Raw genomic sequence first — 15,189 nt, forward strand, 5'->3', positions numbered from 1 at the left:
TCCCCATCACCTCATCTCGCCAGCTCCATCCCCAGCCAAATGCAGACCCAGCAGCGCTGAGTCAGCAGGGCCGGAGCTGCCTTCCCAATGTGGCAAGAGGAGCTGCCCCACGCCTGGTGCACAGACTGTGTGCGTGGGTGTGCGGAGAGCGTGGCAGCCACCGCAGCCAGCCTGCCGTACGTTTTGCACAGCCCCTCGGCTCGGCAGGCAGTGCTTTGCTGCCAGGGACGGGCAGAGCTGGAGGCAAACGGGCTGCAGGGTTTCTTCTCAGGAAAACTACCCGTAGCGTCACAGCAGCCCCTTTCTCTGCAGCTCACTCAGGGTGGTGTCATGCTGTGGGTTTCCTTGTGCAGCGGTGAGAGGGGAAGCAGGGTGCGTGCTGGGCTGTGCTGCATTGCCGACCTGCGGGCACAGCACTGTGCGAAGGGACAGGACCCGTCCCTTTGCCTGTTGACTGCCAGGAGCGAAGCCCCTGGACACACTGGGGTCTGCGGTATGAGCCAGCTCGCATTGTCCAGCCCTGCCACCACCCAGGCCCAGCTTACAGCCCCTCCATGGGAGCCAAAGCCAGGCTTGAGACACCCCCTCCCCTCCTGTCCACCCCAAACAGCACGGTGGGCCATGGCGCAGCGAGGAGCTGCAGGGGGCACCGGCCGGAGAGGAGCTGGGGAGCCCCTGGTCACCTCCTTAACAAAGCTCCCCAGGTCTGCAGTGGAAGGGGAAGAGGCTCCCCTCCTTCCTCTTCCTCCCTCCTTCGCCGGGATTTTGCAGCCAGGTAAACACAGGATGTTGATGAAACGAGCTCCGCAGACTGGGCAACCCTGGAGTCAGCAGGACTCCCAGCGCCCACCAAGCAGCCCAGCGGTGGCTGTACAGAGGGCAATGGGTGATACCAGAGCTGGCTGCACCCCCTTCTGCCATCCCCAGTGTCACAAAACTACCCTGTGTGGAGGGAGAGGCAGCGTGGGCTGGGGTCAAACCCAGGGCAGGGTGAGCTCCCTGGTTGTGTGCCCCTGGCTGAGCCCCTGCACCTCCATGGCCCTTGGGATCTCCTGGCAAGCTGGGCTGATGCTCACAGCACAGCACCAAGCACCTTACTCCAGGCTGCAGGCTTTGACACCCAACCAGCAGCAACCGTGTGGTACCTCCTGGGCCTCTCAGAACACTGGCGACACAGAGGAGGCAGGGGTGGGGGTACAGACCCCCTGGGATCCCACCCTGCCAGGCATCAGCTCAGTACCTGCCACTCACGGCCGGCACTGCAGGAACAGGCTCTGGTACAGCGTGTGCTGTACAAAACATGGCTACTTGACAAGGCACAAGAGGGAAGATGGGGAGGGGGGGGGAAAAAACTTGTTTTTATGTTTCTTGGATGTCTCAGGCCGGTGGTTAGTCAGCCGTTGGCTCCCAGACCGAGCCTTGCAGGGCTCTGCAGCACAGCCTCATGGCTGGCAGCCGGGTATCAGGGCAGTCCCAGGCTTCTTCTGAGGGCTCTGTAGAGCGTGAGATGGGGTGGATTTGGGGCTGCTCATGAATAAGCAGAAAGGTTTTCCCAGGGAATTAAGCAGCTGGAGGACAGGATCTGATGGGCATCTCTGGTTTTGCAGTACCAGGATGCTTGTGGTCCCTTCGAGGGTTACCTGGAGGCAGCATGATGCTGCACGGGTACCAACCACCATGCTGGGCCCTGTTTCCCTCCTGGTATCGGGGCATCCCATCCCGCTCCATGGCAGTGAGTTGGGATGGGGCATCCAGAAACCAGCTGAATGCAGGAGTCTGGCTCACAACCCTGAAATGGGGCTACAGACTGCTCCGACATCCTGCCCAGCTCACTTCTCAGGTGCTGGGTGCTGCTGTCACCCCCGCAGTGACCACATGTGCTCAGCCAATAGCCAGAGACAGCAAGCCATAAGCAGACCACAAGGAGCCACGAGCACGAGCGAGCAGAAGGGACCTGGCCCCTTGGCAGGGACCGCAGCCAGGGCAGCGGGAAGGATGGAGGTGAGGGAAGAGGGGACAGGGAAGGGGATGTGATGTAGGAGGTGGCAGGAGAGAGATGCCAAAGGGGCTGCCTGCTTTGGTAGAGCATGACTACTAGATGGGGCATGTGGCACTGTCCCCAGTGTCCCCAGTGTCCCTGTGCTGCCATCTGCTGGCAGGTCCCAATCCTGCTCTGGTCCTGAGTCCAGGCACTGTGCCAAGGCCTGGGGACCCCCTGTCACCCCACTGTCCTGTGGCCTGCTCCCGGGCACACAGGGCAACATGGCACCATGCATGGCTCTTGGCCAGACCCCCCAGGGTGCCCTTCAAGCCTCCCTGCAGCGAGCCCAAGGAAGCCGAGCCCCAAAACTGCTCCCGGCGTCCACCCAAAGCACAGCAGGTCCTCATCCCACTCTAACCTGCTCACTGGGCTGCTGGTTTCCCCCACACCACCCCTCTTCCAGTGCTCAGGCACCTCTGTGCCCAGCTCACTCCCCACCTTATCATACACCCTTCACAAGCAGCCCGCCTGAGCACGGGCTGAGTATCATCTCAGTTGTGCTGGCAGACGCAGCGACAGGATCAGACCCTTGGCCGGCAGCAGGTTTGGAGCAGCAGCGCTGCTGGGGCTGGATTCTCCAGGGATCATCCAGCTCCGCTTCTCACCCAGGCTGCCCAGCAGCAGAGGAAGCTCGCCCCGAGACAGCCCGGACTCTCGCTGGGCCACAGAGATTTGCTGAGTCCCGTCCTCCTCGTGACAGGCATGCACATACCGAGCCTCTTCCCACGGCCCCCCCTGCCCTCCCCGGCCTTCCCAGCATCTCCATTTCCCCTGGGACCAGCACGTCTTGGGGCCATGCTGGGGATAATGGTTGGGGACCAGAGCCTTGCCAGGTGTGGGGACACCTAGGGCCACCCTACACATTCCTCTCTGCTTCCCATGGGCACTGGGACCCTGAAAATAACCTTGGTGGGGTGTTAAATGGCATTTGCTTTTCGGATACATTTGGGAAGCGAGGTTAGGGAGGAGGCAAATGACAGAGACGGTGTCCCCACAGAGGCCCTGCAAGCACCACAGCTCATCCCTCCCCAGGCAGATGGCAGCGTCCTGCTCCTTGCTGGAAAATGTCCAAATCCATGGGCAGGGATTGAGCTGCAGCTGTCCCCAGTTTAATTCCTCACAGCCAGGCAAAGTCAGTGTCCAGCAGATTTTCTGTGCGCTTCATGCACCGGCCCACACGCACGACGGGAAGGCTGCACGGCATAGCAGACCTTGCTGTTGGGAATGATGCCCTGCGTGCGAGCCCTGCAGACTCAGTGCCTGACTTCCACGAGAGCTGCAGGAAGTCGTTTTAGACTAAAAGGGAATTTTTTTTGCCACAGCCCTGCAAAAGAGAGCTGGAAAAAAATCAACCCTCTGAGGGCCACAACCCAAAAAGCCATTAATAATTGTGCTAAAACCTCGCTGTTCAGAGCTGGGACCTGGCATGTAGTTTTTGGTCAGATTTCCAAACAAACCAGGTGTGTGCGCCCACCCTGCCTCCCTGCACCTCTGCCCATGCCACCCGCTGTGAGATTTTTTTTTCCAAAACAGCCGTTCCCACCAGGCCACCTTTCAAAGGCTGTGCTGGCTGCTCAGCCCTTACAAGACATCAGAGACTCCCCCATCAGCACTACCACCCTGCTAGCCATGCTCTCCAGTCATGCTCCCACATCCTCAACCTGTGTGTCCAACCCCACCTCCACCTTACCCTGTGGATGCCCATGCTGCTGCCCACGGCAGAGGTGATGCCAAACCGTGCTGCCAGCCAACATGCCTGGGTCCTTTTCCAGATGGGGGGCCCTGGCATCCAGGCAGGCTGGCAAGGCTCCCCCCTCCTCCCAGCATATCTGGGCAGCTGTGCCCGCCAGCAGCATCCCCGCGTGGTGCTCACCATTTCGCCCCAGTAACTTGCTGACATCAGCGCGGTTTCCTGCCTGCCGGCACCTCTGCACCGTGCGCTCACCCTGTACCCCCACAGCCGCACGCCGTGGGGCGGCGAGCCCCAGGCAGCCCCACACCTCTGGCACGGTGAGCCCCCAGGACCTCTTGAAACCACCCTGTGACAGCCAGCACCATGGAGTCAGTGGCTCTGTACAGCTTCCAGGCAACAGAGAAAGATGAGCTGCCCTTTCAGAAAGGGGACACCCTGAAGGTAAGAGGGCAGGGGGGGTCACCAGCCATGGAGGGGGTCAGATGCTGCTGCTTTGAGGGACAGAGTGGTCACACAGCATGGGGGTGACACCTCATTGCACCTTTGTTGCCTCTTTGGGACTTTCTGTGCTGTGTAAGGAGCCATCCTTGAGGTTTTCAGGGTGTGGGGCAGCATCCCCAGCAGCAGTAGGTACCGCTTGTCTTTGCCACCAGTCACATCTCCAGAGAGGACCCAGCTGGGACATGGCATGTGGCCTCCCTGGCCATCAGTGCCACCAGCTGTGCTCTGCAGCAGCCCCCCCAGGGCTGGAACATATTTTCCCCACCCCACAGAGGCACTGGGGGCCATCAGGAACCAGCGGCAGGGAGCATGTGCCCAAATGCCCACCCATGTGCTGGCATCGGGACAGGCTCTTGGATGCCACCTGGGAATCCCAAAAAGTTGCATTGGGGCTCTGAACATCCCCAGGGGACTGCAGCCCTGCGATGGGGGTGAGGGCCACCTGGCCCACGCTGCCCAGCCGCTCACCCTTCTCCATGGAGCTGATGCTGCAAAGCCAGCAGCTCTTCCTGGACCCCCAGCACCCTCCAGCCCCCCAGGGGTACAGCCAGCCCTGGGGAGGGGGAGGGCATGACCCGGCTGTAACCCAGGGCCCCAGACCCGCCATGCCTGTCCCTGCGTGTTTTCCCCGCGGCCCCAGCGCTGTGCCCCGGGGTTTCGGATCCTGTTTGCACAGCTGTGCCGGCCCGCGGGCCGCTGCGTGGGAGGCTGGAAAATGGTGTCGCACAGAAACGGGTGTCAGTGCCCCTGCTCACACCAGGGAGCTTCCTCCCACGGAGCACCCAGCTGCCACCACCCCAGGGGGACGCAGGGGCCTGGCTGCCACCCCAGCTCCTCCAAGGACAGAATTTACCCTCTTCCCTGGCCAGGAGTTTGGGGTAACACTGAGCACCCCCCAGCTGCCAGCACCCATGTTGAGCCAGACTGTGAGCTGAGGAAGGCTGGAGGGAGAAGCCAGCTCGGTACAGGTGCCCCAACCACCCCCAAAACATGTTACCTTTGTCAGAGCCCCCTTTTCCCCAGGTTTCAGTGCGGGGTGTGAGGTCTGGGGCAGCAGTGGGGGTCCCACTTGGCCTCTCTCCCAGGGAGACAGCAGCTGGGCTGACCCCTCCCTGATCCTCTCGCCTTAGATCCTCAACATGGAAGATGACCAGAACTGGTACAAGGCTGAGCTGTACGGCTGTGAGGGCTTCGTCCCCAAAAACTACATCAAGGTCAAGCCGCATCCGTAAGTACCATCCCACTGTGGGGAAGGGTGGCTCAAAGCCCTGCTCTGCTAGCACCCACCAGCTCCAGGACATCCTCTCCCACCACCCAGGCAGCGATCCCAATGGTGCATCCCGATGCCCAAAGGTTTGCCACAAGCCAGGGTAGTCCCACACATGGGGAAACTGAGTCACAGGGCAATGCAGCAGCAATGGGGTCTGCCTGCCGGGTCATTCTGCCATTGCCACCACAGCCAGAGGGGATGGGAGACAGCAGCATGCCCAGGTACCCCCAACACACAGAAATTCAACCCTTACGCTGGGCTGCCCGCTAAACAAATGATAATTGGGGAACAACAAAGCATTATGGGATTACGACTGCATTAGACACAATCCTATTACTGTGTTATTAAAGCCCAGCATAATCCACCCCTGTTTTAACCTGTGTTTTATGTATCATTATCCCTGGTAAATCACATTTAAATGCCATAGCAAAACCTGCCCGGGGCTGCGGCTGGGGAGCAGGAATGCTGGGCTCGGGGCAGCCTGGGGCAGATCCCATTGCCTCTCCCAGATCCCATTGCCTCTCCCAGATCCCATTGCCTCTCCGGCTTCAGTTAACAAGCCGGGATGGGCAAGACGCAACCTCTTCCTGTGCAGCACCTGGAGGGCTGGCACTGGGAGCTGCTCTGCGCTGGAGTCCATGCCTGATCATTCACTGGGCTATTTTAAAAGAGTCTCCATGGCCTGGGGCTCCCAAATACACCAGCTCAGCCTCGGCAGGGACAGGAGGTGGGGACTCTGCTCCTCCACTTCATTTTGGCAGCTGCCAGCAATGCAGGCAGGAAGGGTTTCATCCTGGCACAGAGGGATTCCTGCTCTGCGAACCCCCCTGTAGCACCTGCAGGGCTGTTCTCACAGTCCCCGTGGGACATGCAGGAGGAGTAGGGGGAAAGGCAGCGAAGTGGGGGACGAGGCATGTGGTGCGGCAAGGTGGGTGACAGGATGCGGTTGCAACTGTTGGTGATGCTGCACTCGCCCAGGCAGCACATGAGGACACATCTGCACCCACAGCACCCTGCGATGCACCCCTGCAAAAGTGCTGTGGTAAATCGGGGAGGAGGGGAAGGGAGAAACCGCTGCCAGGGGGTCCCAGCCCCATGGGGAACCCAACAGGGACCCCGCTCCCACCGGCACCGGGGCTGTTGGTGCCTCTATCCCGCGGGGTGGGGATGCAGCACTGGGATGTCGAGGGGTGGCTGCGTGGCTGAGCCCGGTGCCCCTGGCAGGTGGTACGCAGGCAGGATCTCCCGGCACCTGGCAGAGGAGCGGCTCCTCGAGCGCAAGTACCTGGGAGCCTTCCTGATCCGCGACAGCGAGAGTGCCCCAGGGGAGTTCTCCATCTCCGTCAAGTAAGTGGCCACGGGATGCAGATGGGCACGTGGCAGGATGGGCAAGGGACCCCTGCAGCCCCTGCTTTGGGGACCAAGGGAATCAGGCCACCCTTGTGCGTGCTCCCTGCTGTGGTGCCGAGGAAGGGATGAACGCCCTGCCCTGCTCCGCCTGCTTTGAAGGGGTTGGGGGCTGCAGAGCCGTGTCCCCCAACACGTCCAGGCACAGTCTTGCACAGGGCCGCCTTCTTCCCTCTGCAGCCTCATGCTCTGCCTCCACCCCCACTGCTTCCTGCTCCCTTCCTGCACCAGCGGGCTGCATCGCTGCTTTGCCCAGTGTCCCTCGCTGGGGCGCCCCTAAATACAGCCACACGGTAACGTGGGGCTGGGGCCAAGCCGCAAGCACAGCCCAGGGGGCGTGGCCTGGAGGAACAAGTTACCCAGAGCATCCCCGGGGACCAAGGGCTGCGGCATCCCAGTGCAGTGGGGCAGATGGTTTCGGCATTGACAGCCAGGGCTGTACGAAGGCAGCGTGCCCCCCGGGCAGAGCGTGCCCCCTGGGCAGAGCGTGCCCTCTGGGCTTCTCACCCCACCGCTGCCCCTTCCCTGCCCGGGGCCAGGGTAGCAGGAGTCAGCCCCAGGCCAGCCAGGCACTTTCTCACGCTGCTAATCTCTAATTAAGTTTTTAAGGAGGTTCTTGCCCATAATGAAAGGGAGAGCGTTCTGCAGTGCGTCACCAGCATGGCCAGGTCCCTGCCCCTGCCCGGGGGCCTGGCAGCAGCCAGTCGCTGCAGCAGCCCCATGCCAGTGCGGGCACCCCAACCTGACACCCCCAGGCACACACCAAGGGGTGCCAGCATGTGGGGCTGACGAGGGAAATCCCCATCTACCACGTCCTCCCGTGGCTTGGGGGTCCCCAGGGGTGCAGCGGATTTAGGAGCCTAAGCCCAGCCTTTGCAGTCCCCTCCTGGTACGTGCTGAGCTGAGACCTGCAGCTCTCACCACACTTTCCTCAGATATGGCCCCTGTTTGCTCCCTGGACAAAGCCACCTGCCCTACACGGGACCGATGCTGCCAGCACCAAGCCCACAAGCATCCTGCTGTGCCGGGGCTGGGTGCTGAGCTTCAGCTGCATCTGGGATGAGCTGTGGCAGGTCTCAGCTGTGGGCTGTTGTATGTGCTGAGGACCCCCTCGGGCTGACTGTCACCCCTGGCTATGGCAGGATGGGTGTAGTGGGACCGGTGGGCGCAGATGGACCCCGCACAGCCCGACCAGCTAGAATGGGGTCTCGATGCTGCCAGCATCCCAAGGCCGGAATAACATCTGTCCTCTTTCCACAGTTATGGGCAGCATGTCCAGCACTTCAAGGTGCTCAGGGAGAGGAATGGCAAGTATTTCCTCTGGGAGGAAAAGTTCAACTCCCTCAATGAGCTGGTGGATTTCTACAGGACGACCACCATTGCCAAAAAGCAGCAGATCTTCCTCCGGGATGAGGACCAGACCCAGGAGGTACCATCAGGGGATGGGGCCATGGGGACACATGGAGCTGGGGTGTGGGGTGATGGCATGGCTGGCAGCGGGGCCCAGCTAGGAGCTCATTTCTGATCCCCTTTGGAATCCCACATTGCTCCCCTGGTACCAGGGTTGCCACCACCCTACTATGGTCCATGGGGAAACTGAGGCACAGGACAGGCCAGTGGGTCAGCAGCACTGCCATGGTCTCGCTTTGCCCCGGACTGTGCTCGCAGGGAGGCGTCACGGGGCTGCAGCTCCTGGGGGACAGGGGTTTCCTCCTGCCTGAACCTTTCATGCTCCTCCCTGCCAGCCACGGGACACTGGTGACAGCTAAGAAACAGAGAGGGACAGCAACATAGAATCACAGAATCATTTAGGTTGGACAAGACCTCTAAGATCACCAAGTCCAACTGTTAACCCAGCACTGCCCAGCCCACCACTAAGCCCTGTCCCTAAGCACCGCATCTACGTGGTTTTTGAACACTTCCATGGATGGTGACTCCACCACCTCCCTGGGCAGCCTGTCCCAGTGCCTGACCACCCTTTCGGTGAAGACATTTCCCCTAATATCCCATCTAAACCTCCCTGGTGAACTTGAGGCTGTTTCCTCTTGTCCTGTCGCTTGTTACCTGGGAGAAGAGACCGACCCCACCTGCCCACAGCCCCTGTCTGGGGAATGTGGAATGGAAGCAAATGGCCCAGCTCTGGGACTGGTTCCAGCCCCTGGGTGCAGGCTTCCCCTCACACAAAGCATCCTGGGGGTCCGGACCCAAACCCCTTCGTGAGCCCCCTCAAGGCTCAGCTCCCCCTGGCTGCAGTGTCCCCACCCAGGGGGACAGGGACATCCCAGGTGCCTGGCTGGCACTTGTCCCTGTGCTCAGGCTTGTTTCAAGGTGGTGTCAAACAGGAGAGGGTGCGACAGCAGGTGACAGGCAGTGCTGCAGGGAAGCCATCAGGGTGGAGAAAAGCCACGCGGTGCAGCTCAGCAGCGCAGGGCAGGGCAGGGCAGCTCACCTCGGGCTCAAACCACTGTCCCTCGGGCCAGGGGTGATGCCCAGGGTGGGTGACAGAGCCCAACCAGCTTGGGACAGGGCGCAGGCAGCTTCAGGCAAGCTCCAACAAAGCCAAGCCCTGGGGCAGTGGTGGTGGAGCTGGTGAAACTGGGCCCTGGGAGCTGGGCTGGGGGCAGCTCCAGCACCCAGGGGGGCCCAGGAAGGACCTGGGAAGAAGAGGGGTGCCAGCTGCCTCCGCGGGGCAGGGCTCCCCCGGGCACCCATCTTGGCTTTCCTGGGAAGCAGGAACAGGGAGTCTTGTGCCCTGGGATGCTCCTCTGCACCCCAGGCTCTGCCCTGCACCCCAGGGTGCTCCCTGCACCCCAGGCTCTTCCCTGCACCTCAGGGTGTTCCCCCACACCCCAGGGTGTTTCCTGCACCCCAGGCTCTGCCCTGCACTCAGGGCTGTCCCCAGCACTGTGGCTTTTCCCATGGCAGGATTTCCCTAGCTCCAAACTCTCATCCTCAAAGCGGGCACCTCAGGCCCCCCCACACCTACATTCTGGCTGCCCAAGGCTGGTCCTTGCCACGCAGTGGCATGACATCCCTGTCACACTGGGGACACCAGCAGTGCAAGGCATTGCAGAGGGGCTGGTGGATGGGGAGACCTCTCCCCCCACCAACCCCTGCCCTCCACTTCCCGCCAGGTGAGGAGACCCAAATTCGTGCAAGCCCAGTTTGACTTCTCAGCCCATGATGGCTCCCAGCTGCCCTTCCTCCGTGGGGACATCATTGAGGTCTTGGACTGCCCCGACCCAAACTGGTGGCAGGGGAAGATCTATGGGCGCGTCGGCCTCTTCCCCCGCAACTACGTCCACCCCATCCGCAAGTGAGCTGCCGCCAGCGCTGCGGGTCCCCCCGCTGCCCCCCACTCACTGGAGCTGCTTTGTGCCTGCCCGCGGACTGCACTGCATCCCCACGAACGGCACCTGCCCCCACGCTGGGCTGCCAACGCACCAGGTCCTGGTGCCATGTGGGCTGTACTGGAGGTGGAGGCCAGGCTGGTGGTGATCCCCATCCAGGGCTGCCCAACTCTGGTGCTCTGAAGCATCAGCGACGGCTCAACCTGCTCCCCCGACCCAGGAGACCCCCACCGCTTCCAGCCCAGGCATTGCCTCTTGCTGCGGGCTGGCAGCGGCGCTCCCCTGGGAAGGAGCACAGAGCATCGAACCAGGGCCATAAAAACTTTTCCAGAGCCACAACCCAACAGGTGGCAGCAACGGAGGTGAAGAGCATGTACCCCAAACCTTTGCTCCTCGCCAGACCCGGTAAGTGAAGCCCGGGCTCCAGGGAGGGCTGCAGGCAGCCAGGGTACAGCCGGGCTTGGTACCTCCTCAGAGGGGTGCCGGGGCTCAGGGCGCCAGGGGGAGGCTGATCCGGGGGGATTCAGTCCTGTCGGTGCTGTTCATAGCTGCAAATTGTGGCTTTTCTTAAATATATATATATTATTTTTTATTTAGAGCTAGTAAAACATGTTTGGGTGACACCCTCAAGTGTGGCTGCTCCTTTTCCACCACCAGCTCGGGGATCCTGTGGTCGCACTCACACACCTGCTGCTTTGCTGTGGTTTTGCTTCCCCTGCAGCCCTTATTCACCCACCCCAATACTTCTCCCCAGACCCCCCCAGGGACTCAGTGCCCCCGTAGGTGCCCCCCACATCTCACAGCCCCATGGGATGTATTCAGGGTGCTCACTGCACCAGTGGATTTAAACATCCCGTATCCCAAATGTGAGATAAAAACTATCACCCAAATTCCCATCTCTCTCCCCTTCCCAGCACCTTTCCACCCCTGGGGGCTGGCAGGCCGCTAGGCAAAATAGGCATAGCAGAAAATATTGATGCACATGAGGATAACGGCATTGATGCTGCAGATGCGGGCCCAGAAGGGGGGCTCCGTCGCATCCTTGAAGATCATGGCCGAGGATCCCTCTGCCTTTGACGGCTGCTGGCTGCCCGGGGTGGCTGAGCAGGAACCTGTCACAGAAGGATGGGGAGTGTGGGGAACGGAGGGCCACGGGGACCAGCCACCTCCTTGGGGGTGGCACAGTCCCGGGGAAACTGAGGCACAGGGCATCCATGGTGTCCTGCTGCCCATTGCAGGCAGGGAGCTGGGGGCACTGAAGATGTCTCCCCTGTTAGACACCCCCAGAGACACACTCACCATCAGGTGGTCCCTGGGATATGCCATCCACAGAGGGCTGGGGGGACTTCCGCGAGAGGGTCCACCAGGTGAGATCCTTCAGCTAGAAACCAGGATGAAATTTGGTGAGAAAACACCCACAGGCCAGACCCCTCCACGGGGACCCCTCTGGCCGAGCTTGGGGTGCACGTGGGTGACACCAGTGTCTCTGGCCAAGGAGGTCCAGTGGGTGGATGCAGCTGTGGGGGCCAGGGTGAGGGGTCTTGGGTGCCCTACTCACCTGGGCCGGAGGTGGTGGGGAGGTCAGCAAGCTGCCCCCCACCACGATGGTGCCCGTGGCGGCGCACAACAGCATGGCAAAGTGCAGGTAGTGGATGTCAGCAAGCAGCCAGGGCCGCCGGTCAGGGACTCCGCAGCGGGGTAGGGGGTGCACCAGCTCCAGCCCCATCCTGGCCAGTCCCAGCACCAGCCCTGCCATCAGGCCCCAGAAAGCTCCCTGCAAAGCAAAGGTCTATGGGGGGATGTCTGGAGCAGGGACAGTCACTCTGCACCCCAGCTGGCTGAGCCCTGGCCTAATCCTGCATCCCCTCTGCAGGGGATGTCCCCTGCCAGCCCCATCAGCAGTGCTACACTTGGTGGCCATGCATGGTGGCACCTGCCTCCTCCTCCTCCTCCTCTTCGTCATCCACCAGCTCCCTGGGGAAACACCAGCCAGTCTCAGTTCCTCTTCGCAGTGCTTCCAGCATCACCTCCCTCCTTCCAGCAACCCCCCGAACCCCGCTGAGTCCCTGGGAGCAGGGTGGGCAGGGAGGTGTTGGCACCACCCCATGTACACAAGCATCCCCAGGGCCACCCCGACCACATACCTGCTCGTTAGCTCGGGGCCAGAAGACAGCCAGGATGAAGACAGCAGTGACAGGGGGAGCCAGGTAGCTGGTGACAGCCTGGATGTAGACGTAGAGCTGACCACCACTGGAGCTCTGAAGGATGGGGATCCAGACCACACTGAGAGCCACCAGCACCACCGTGACCACCCTGTGAGCAGCAGCAATGCTCTGCAGGGTGATGAACCTGTCTCACCTACACCTCCTTGCACCCGCGGCATCACCGTGGCGGTGGGGGTTCCCCAGGGTCAGGGGTTGGGTCCCAGCACCGGTGAAGAAGAGTTGGCCAGGGGATGCAGGTGGGTCAGCAGGAGGATGCTCACTGCCAGGTGACATCCCCAGGGCTGTGGAGGATGCTAATTATGCCAGTGCAGGCTCCATCCCAGGCAGGTGAATGTTCCCCAGGCCCCCATCCACCCCCAGAGGCTGCAAAGTTAGACCCCCATAGGGAGACACCGGGCAATGGGTGCTTTTGCTATGAAAAGTCCCCAGCTGTGGAGGCTGGGTGCTCTGGCCAGATTTGGGTGATGCCCTCAGCACCCCCGCATCCAGCCAAAGCACCCAGCTGAGAGCCAGGGACGTGGGCTGAGCTGCCTCGTGCTCAGCTCCCCCCAGCCTGGCTGCAACAAAGGGGTGCATTTGTCCCCCAACACCACCCTGTCCCCATCCTCACCCAAAGCCCAGCCGCATCTTGCGGCATCACCCTCCTCCGAAGCGGGAGGCGCTGGCCAGACCCCAGCTTTTTGGGCCCAATCTGAGCAGGATGGGCAGGACATGTCCTGCAAGCTGCTGTATTTATAGCTCTGCCTGGCTTGTTTACAGCTTTGCAGAATTACCTATATCTCCATCTGCTCACCTCGAAAAGCAGAAGTGGAAAAAATAACATAAAATAAAAAAAAAAAAGCAATGAAAGCATCTCTAGTCAGAACCCCCGCTGCCTGCCTGGTGCTTTGGAAAGAGGAAGCAGCCTGAGCACAGAATGCGTGTCCTGACCCGAGGGCAGGAGGAAACCCCTGTGCTTGGTATGTCTTTAAGCCACAGAAGATGCTAAAAGGTCATGGGAAAAATACCGGAATGTCTGAGCATGGTGGTGAGCTGGGGGTGCTGGGTGGCCGTACCCGGCTCTGCACACAGCCTGAGGTGGGGATCCGGGCAGGGATGGGGGCAGAGCCTGGCACAGCCTGGGGGGGATTTGGGCAGGATCGGGTGTTCTCATCACTGTGCCATCACCTGAGCACGGAGCATGCATCAAACACCAGCAGGGTTTTCCAGCTGATGGCACAGCCACGGCAGGAGCTCAGCCCCCCAGGTCCAGGAACTGGGAACTCTCTCCGGTTCCATGATCAAACCCCTTCCCTCCCTGTGCTGAGCCCCAGGGCACCCCCGCCCTGGCACGTCTGGGGGATGGTTGGGACCCCCCGGACAGCTACCCAGAAATAACCCCACGCCACCTATCCCTGTGCTGGCAGGTGGAAAAACCTTAAACAACTTAAACAGCTTTTTTTTTTTTCTTTTTTTCCTTTCCAAAACATTTATGGTTGGCTGTGTCCCTGCAGGGCCGTCTGGCAGCGATGCGCAGCGCCCTGCTTGCACAAATCGCCCGATGCACTAACGCATCGCCCGGGATCGGCCGCAGCAGCGGCTCCCGCGCAGGGCAGGCAAAGCCCTTTGCAAATACTCATTAGCCATCCCCGGGAAAGCTCTCCAGCGTTATTACACCCCTTGTCACAGCACCAAAGCCAGTGTCAGGGAGGGGCGAGGCAGGCCCCGAGACACGCACCCCACCGGTTCCCACGGGGCAGCCGTGCAGGACTGCAGTTCCCCGGGATCGCTGCCCATCCCCTTCCCACCCTCCGGAGACGGAGGATGCCGAGGAACGGCTGCTCCTGGAGCCGCCAGCCCAGCCAGCCCTCCCCGCAGCCCCAGCAGAGCCCAGCCAAAGCCCTGACCCAGATTCCCTCCTTGTTATTGTCTGCCCTGCGCCGAGGACACTCCCGCGCACCCCGGCACCACGCCGGGCATTCCCCAGCGCTGACTCCACCGCCCCGAGCGTGGCACTGCGGGCAGGGTCCCGGGCTCCCCGCTGGCACCCACCAGCCCCCGGAGCAGCTGGGCATGTGCAGGCAGCGCTGCGCTTTGTGGCTCGGCCGAGGTCCCCCATGTGCTTCGCTTGCAACCCCGGCGGGGAGCAGCCCCTGGCTTCCCCTGGAGAAGGGGGTGGAGGTGGCGAGGGAGAGACTTCACGCCGGGCACAGCCCAGCCCCCCCAAGCGCCCCGAGCACCCCGTCTGCCCTTCCAGTGCTTCCAGACGTGCGTTTATGCCAGGGCTGGCTTTCCTTTCATAAGCCAGGCTGAGCACAGGCACTTTGCAGGCTCCCAGGCGCAAAGGCACATCAGAGGGCCAGCCCAGCCCCACCAGTCTCCCTGAAACCCAGGGGCTCTCCCAAACCCTGCTCCCTACCTGCCCACCAAGAGCAGCTCTCGCTCGCCAGCCCCTGGCCTAAGCTTCCTCCAGATGTCCATGGTGAAGAGGGTGCTGCTGCTGTTGAATATGGAGGTCAGGGATGACATGAGCGCGGCCATCATCACCGCAATCATCAGACCCCGCAGTCCTGGGGAAGAGAGGGACTGTCAGGGAGCAGCTGAACTGGGGGAGGGTAGGGGATGGGATGGGATGCGACCACCCCACTGCTTCACCCAGGGGTAATGCCTCCCCCTCCGCATGCACACACTGGGATTTTCCCTGGGGTAAACACAGGGTTTGG

At 61.5% G+C, this 15,189-nt stretch overlaps 3 protein-coding genes across 3 annotated transcripts in view; 1 reads left to right on the forward strand and 2 right to left on the reverse strand.

The window, feature by feature from the left end:
- The window catches only part of EPN2 (epsin 2), a 64,258-nt gene extending 60,388 nt beyond the window's left edge, over positions 1-3,870 (reverse strand). The window contains exon 1 of the mRNA XM_080386547.1: positions 3,732-3,870. The gene's annotated coding sequence lies outside the window, so the exon portion shown is untranslated. The remainder of the gene's footprint in view (positions 1-3,731) is intronic.
- Positions 3,871-3,954: 84 nt separating this feature from the next.
- GRAP (GRB2 related adaptor protein) lies at positions 3,955-10,892 on the forward strand. The gene is made up of 5 exons (XM_080386604.1): positions 3,955-4,175; positions 5,366-5,463; positions 6,730-6,852; positions 8,173-8,341; positions 10,047-10,892. Exons 1-5 carry the CDS (start codon positions 4,098-4,100, stop codon positions 10,230-10,232), a joined length of 654 nt encoding a protein of 217 aa, XP_080242730.1. The 5' UTR covers positions 3,955-4,097; the 3' UTR covers positions 10,233-10,892.
- Positions 10,510-15,189, reverse strand: part of SLC5A10 (solute carrier family 5 member 10) — a 38,846-nt gene continuing 34,166 nt past the window's right edge. The window contains exons 7-11 of the mRNA XM_080386620.1: positions 14,886-15,036; positions 12,407-12,575; positions 11,821-12,036; positions 11,562-11,643; positions 10,510-11,374 (exon numbers count right to left, since the gene is read on the reverse strand). Of these exons, the coding sequence (XP_080242746.1) occupies positions 11,208-11,374; positions 11,562-11,643; positions 11,821-12,036; positions 12,407-12,575; positions 14,886-15,036 (785 nt within the window). The 3' untranslated portion in view covers positions 10,510-11,207. The remainder of the gene's footprint in view (positions 11,375-11,561; positions 11,644-11,820; positions 12,037-12,406; positions 12,576-14,885; positions 15,037-15,189) is intronic.

Source organism: Falco punctatus, assembly GCF_963210335.1.
Source record: "Falco punctatus genome assembly, chromosome: 4".
NCBI classification, from domain to species: Eukaryota; Metazoa; Chordata; class Aves; order Falconiformes; family Falconidae; genus Falco; species Falco punctatus.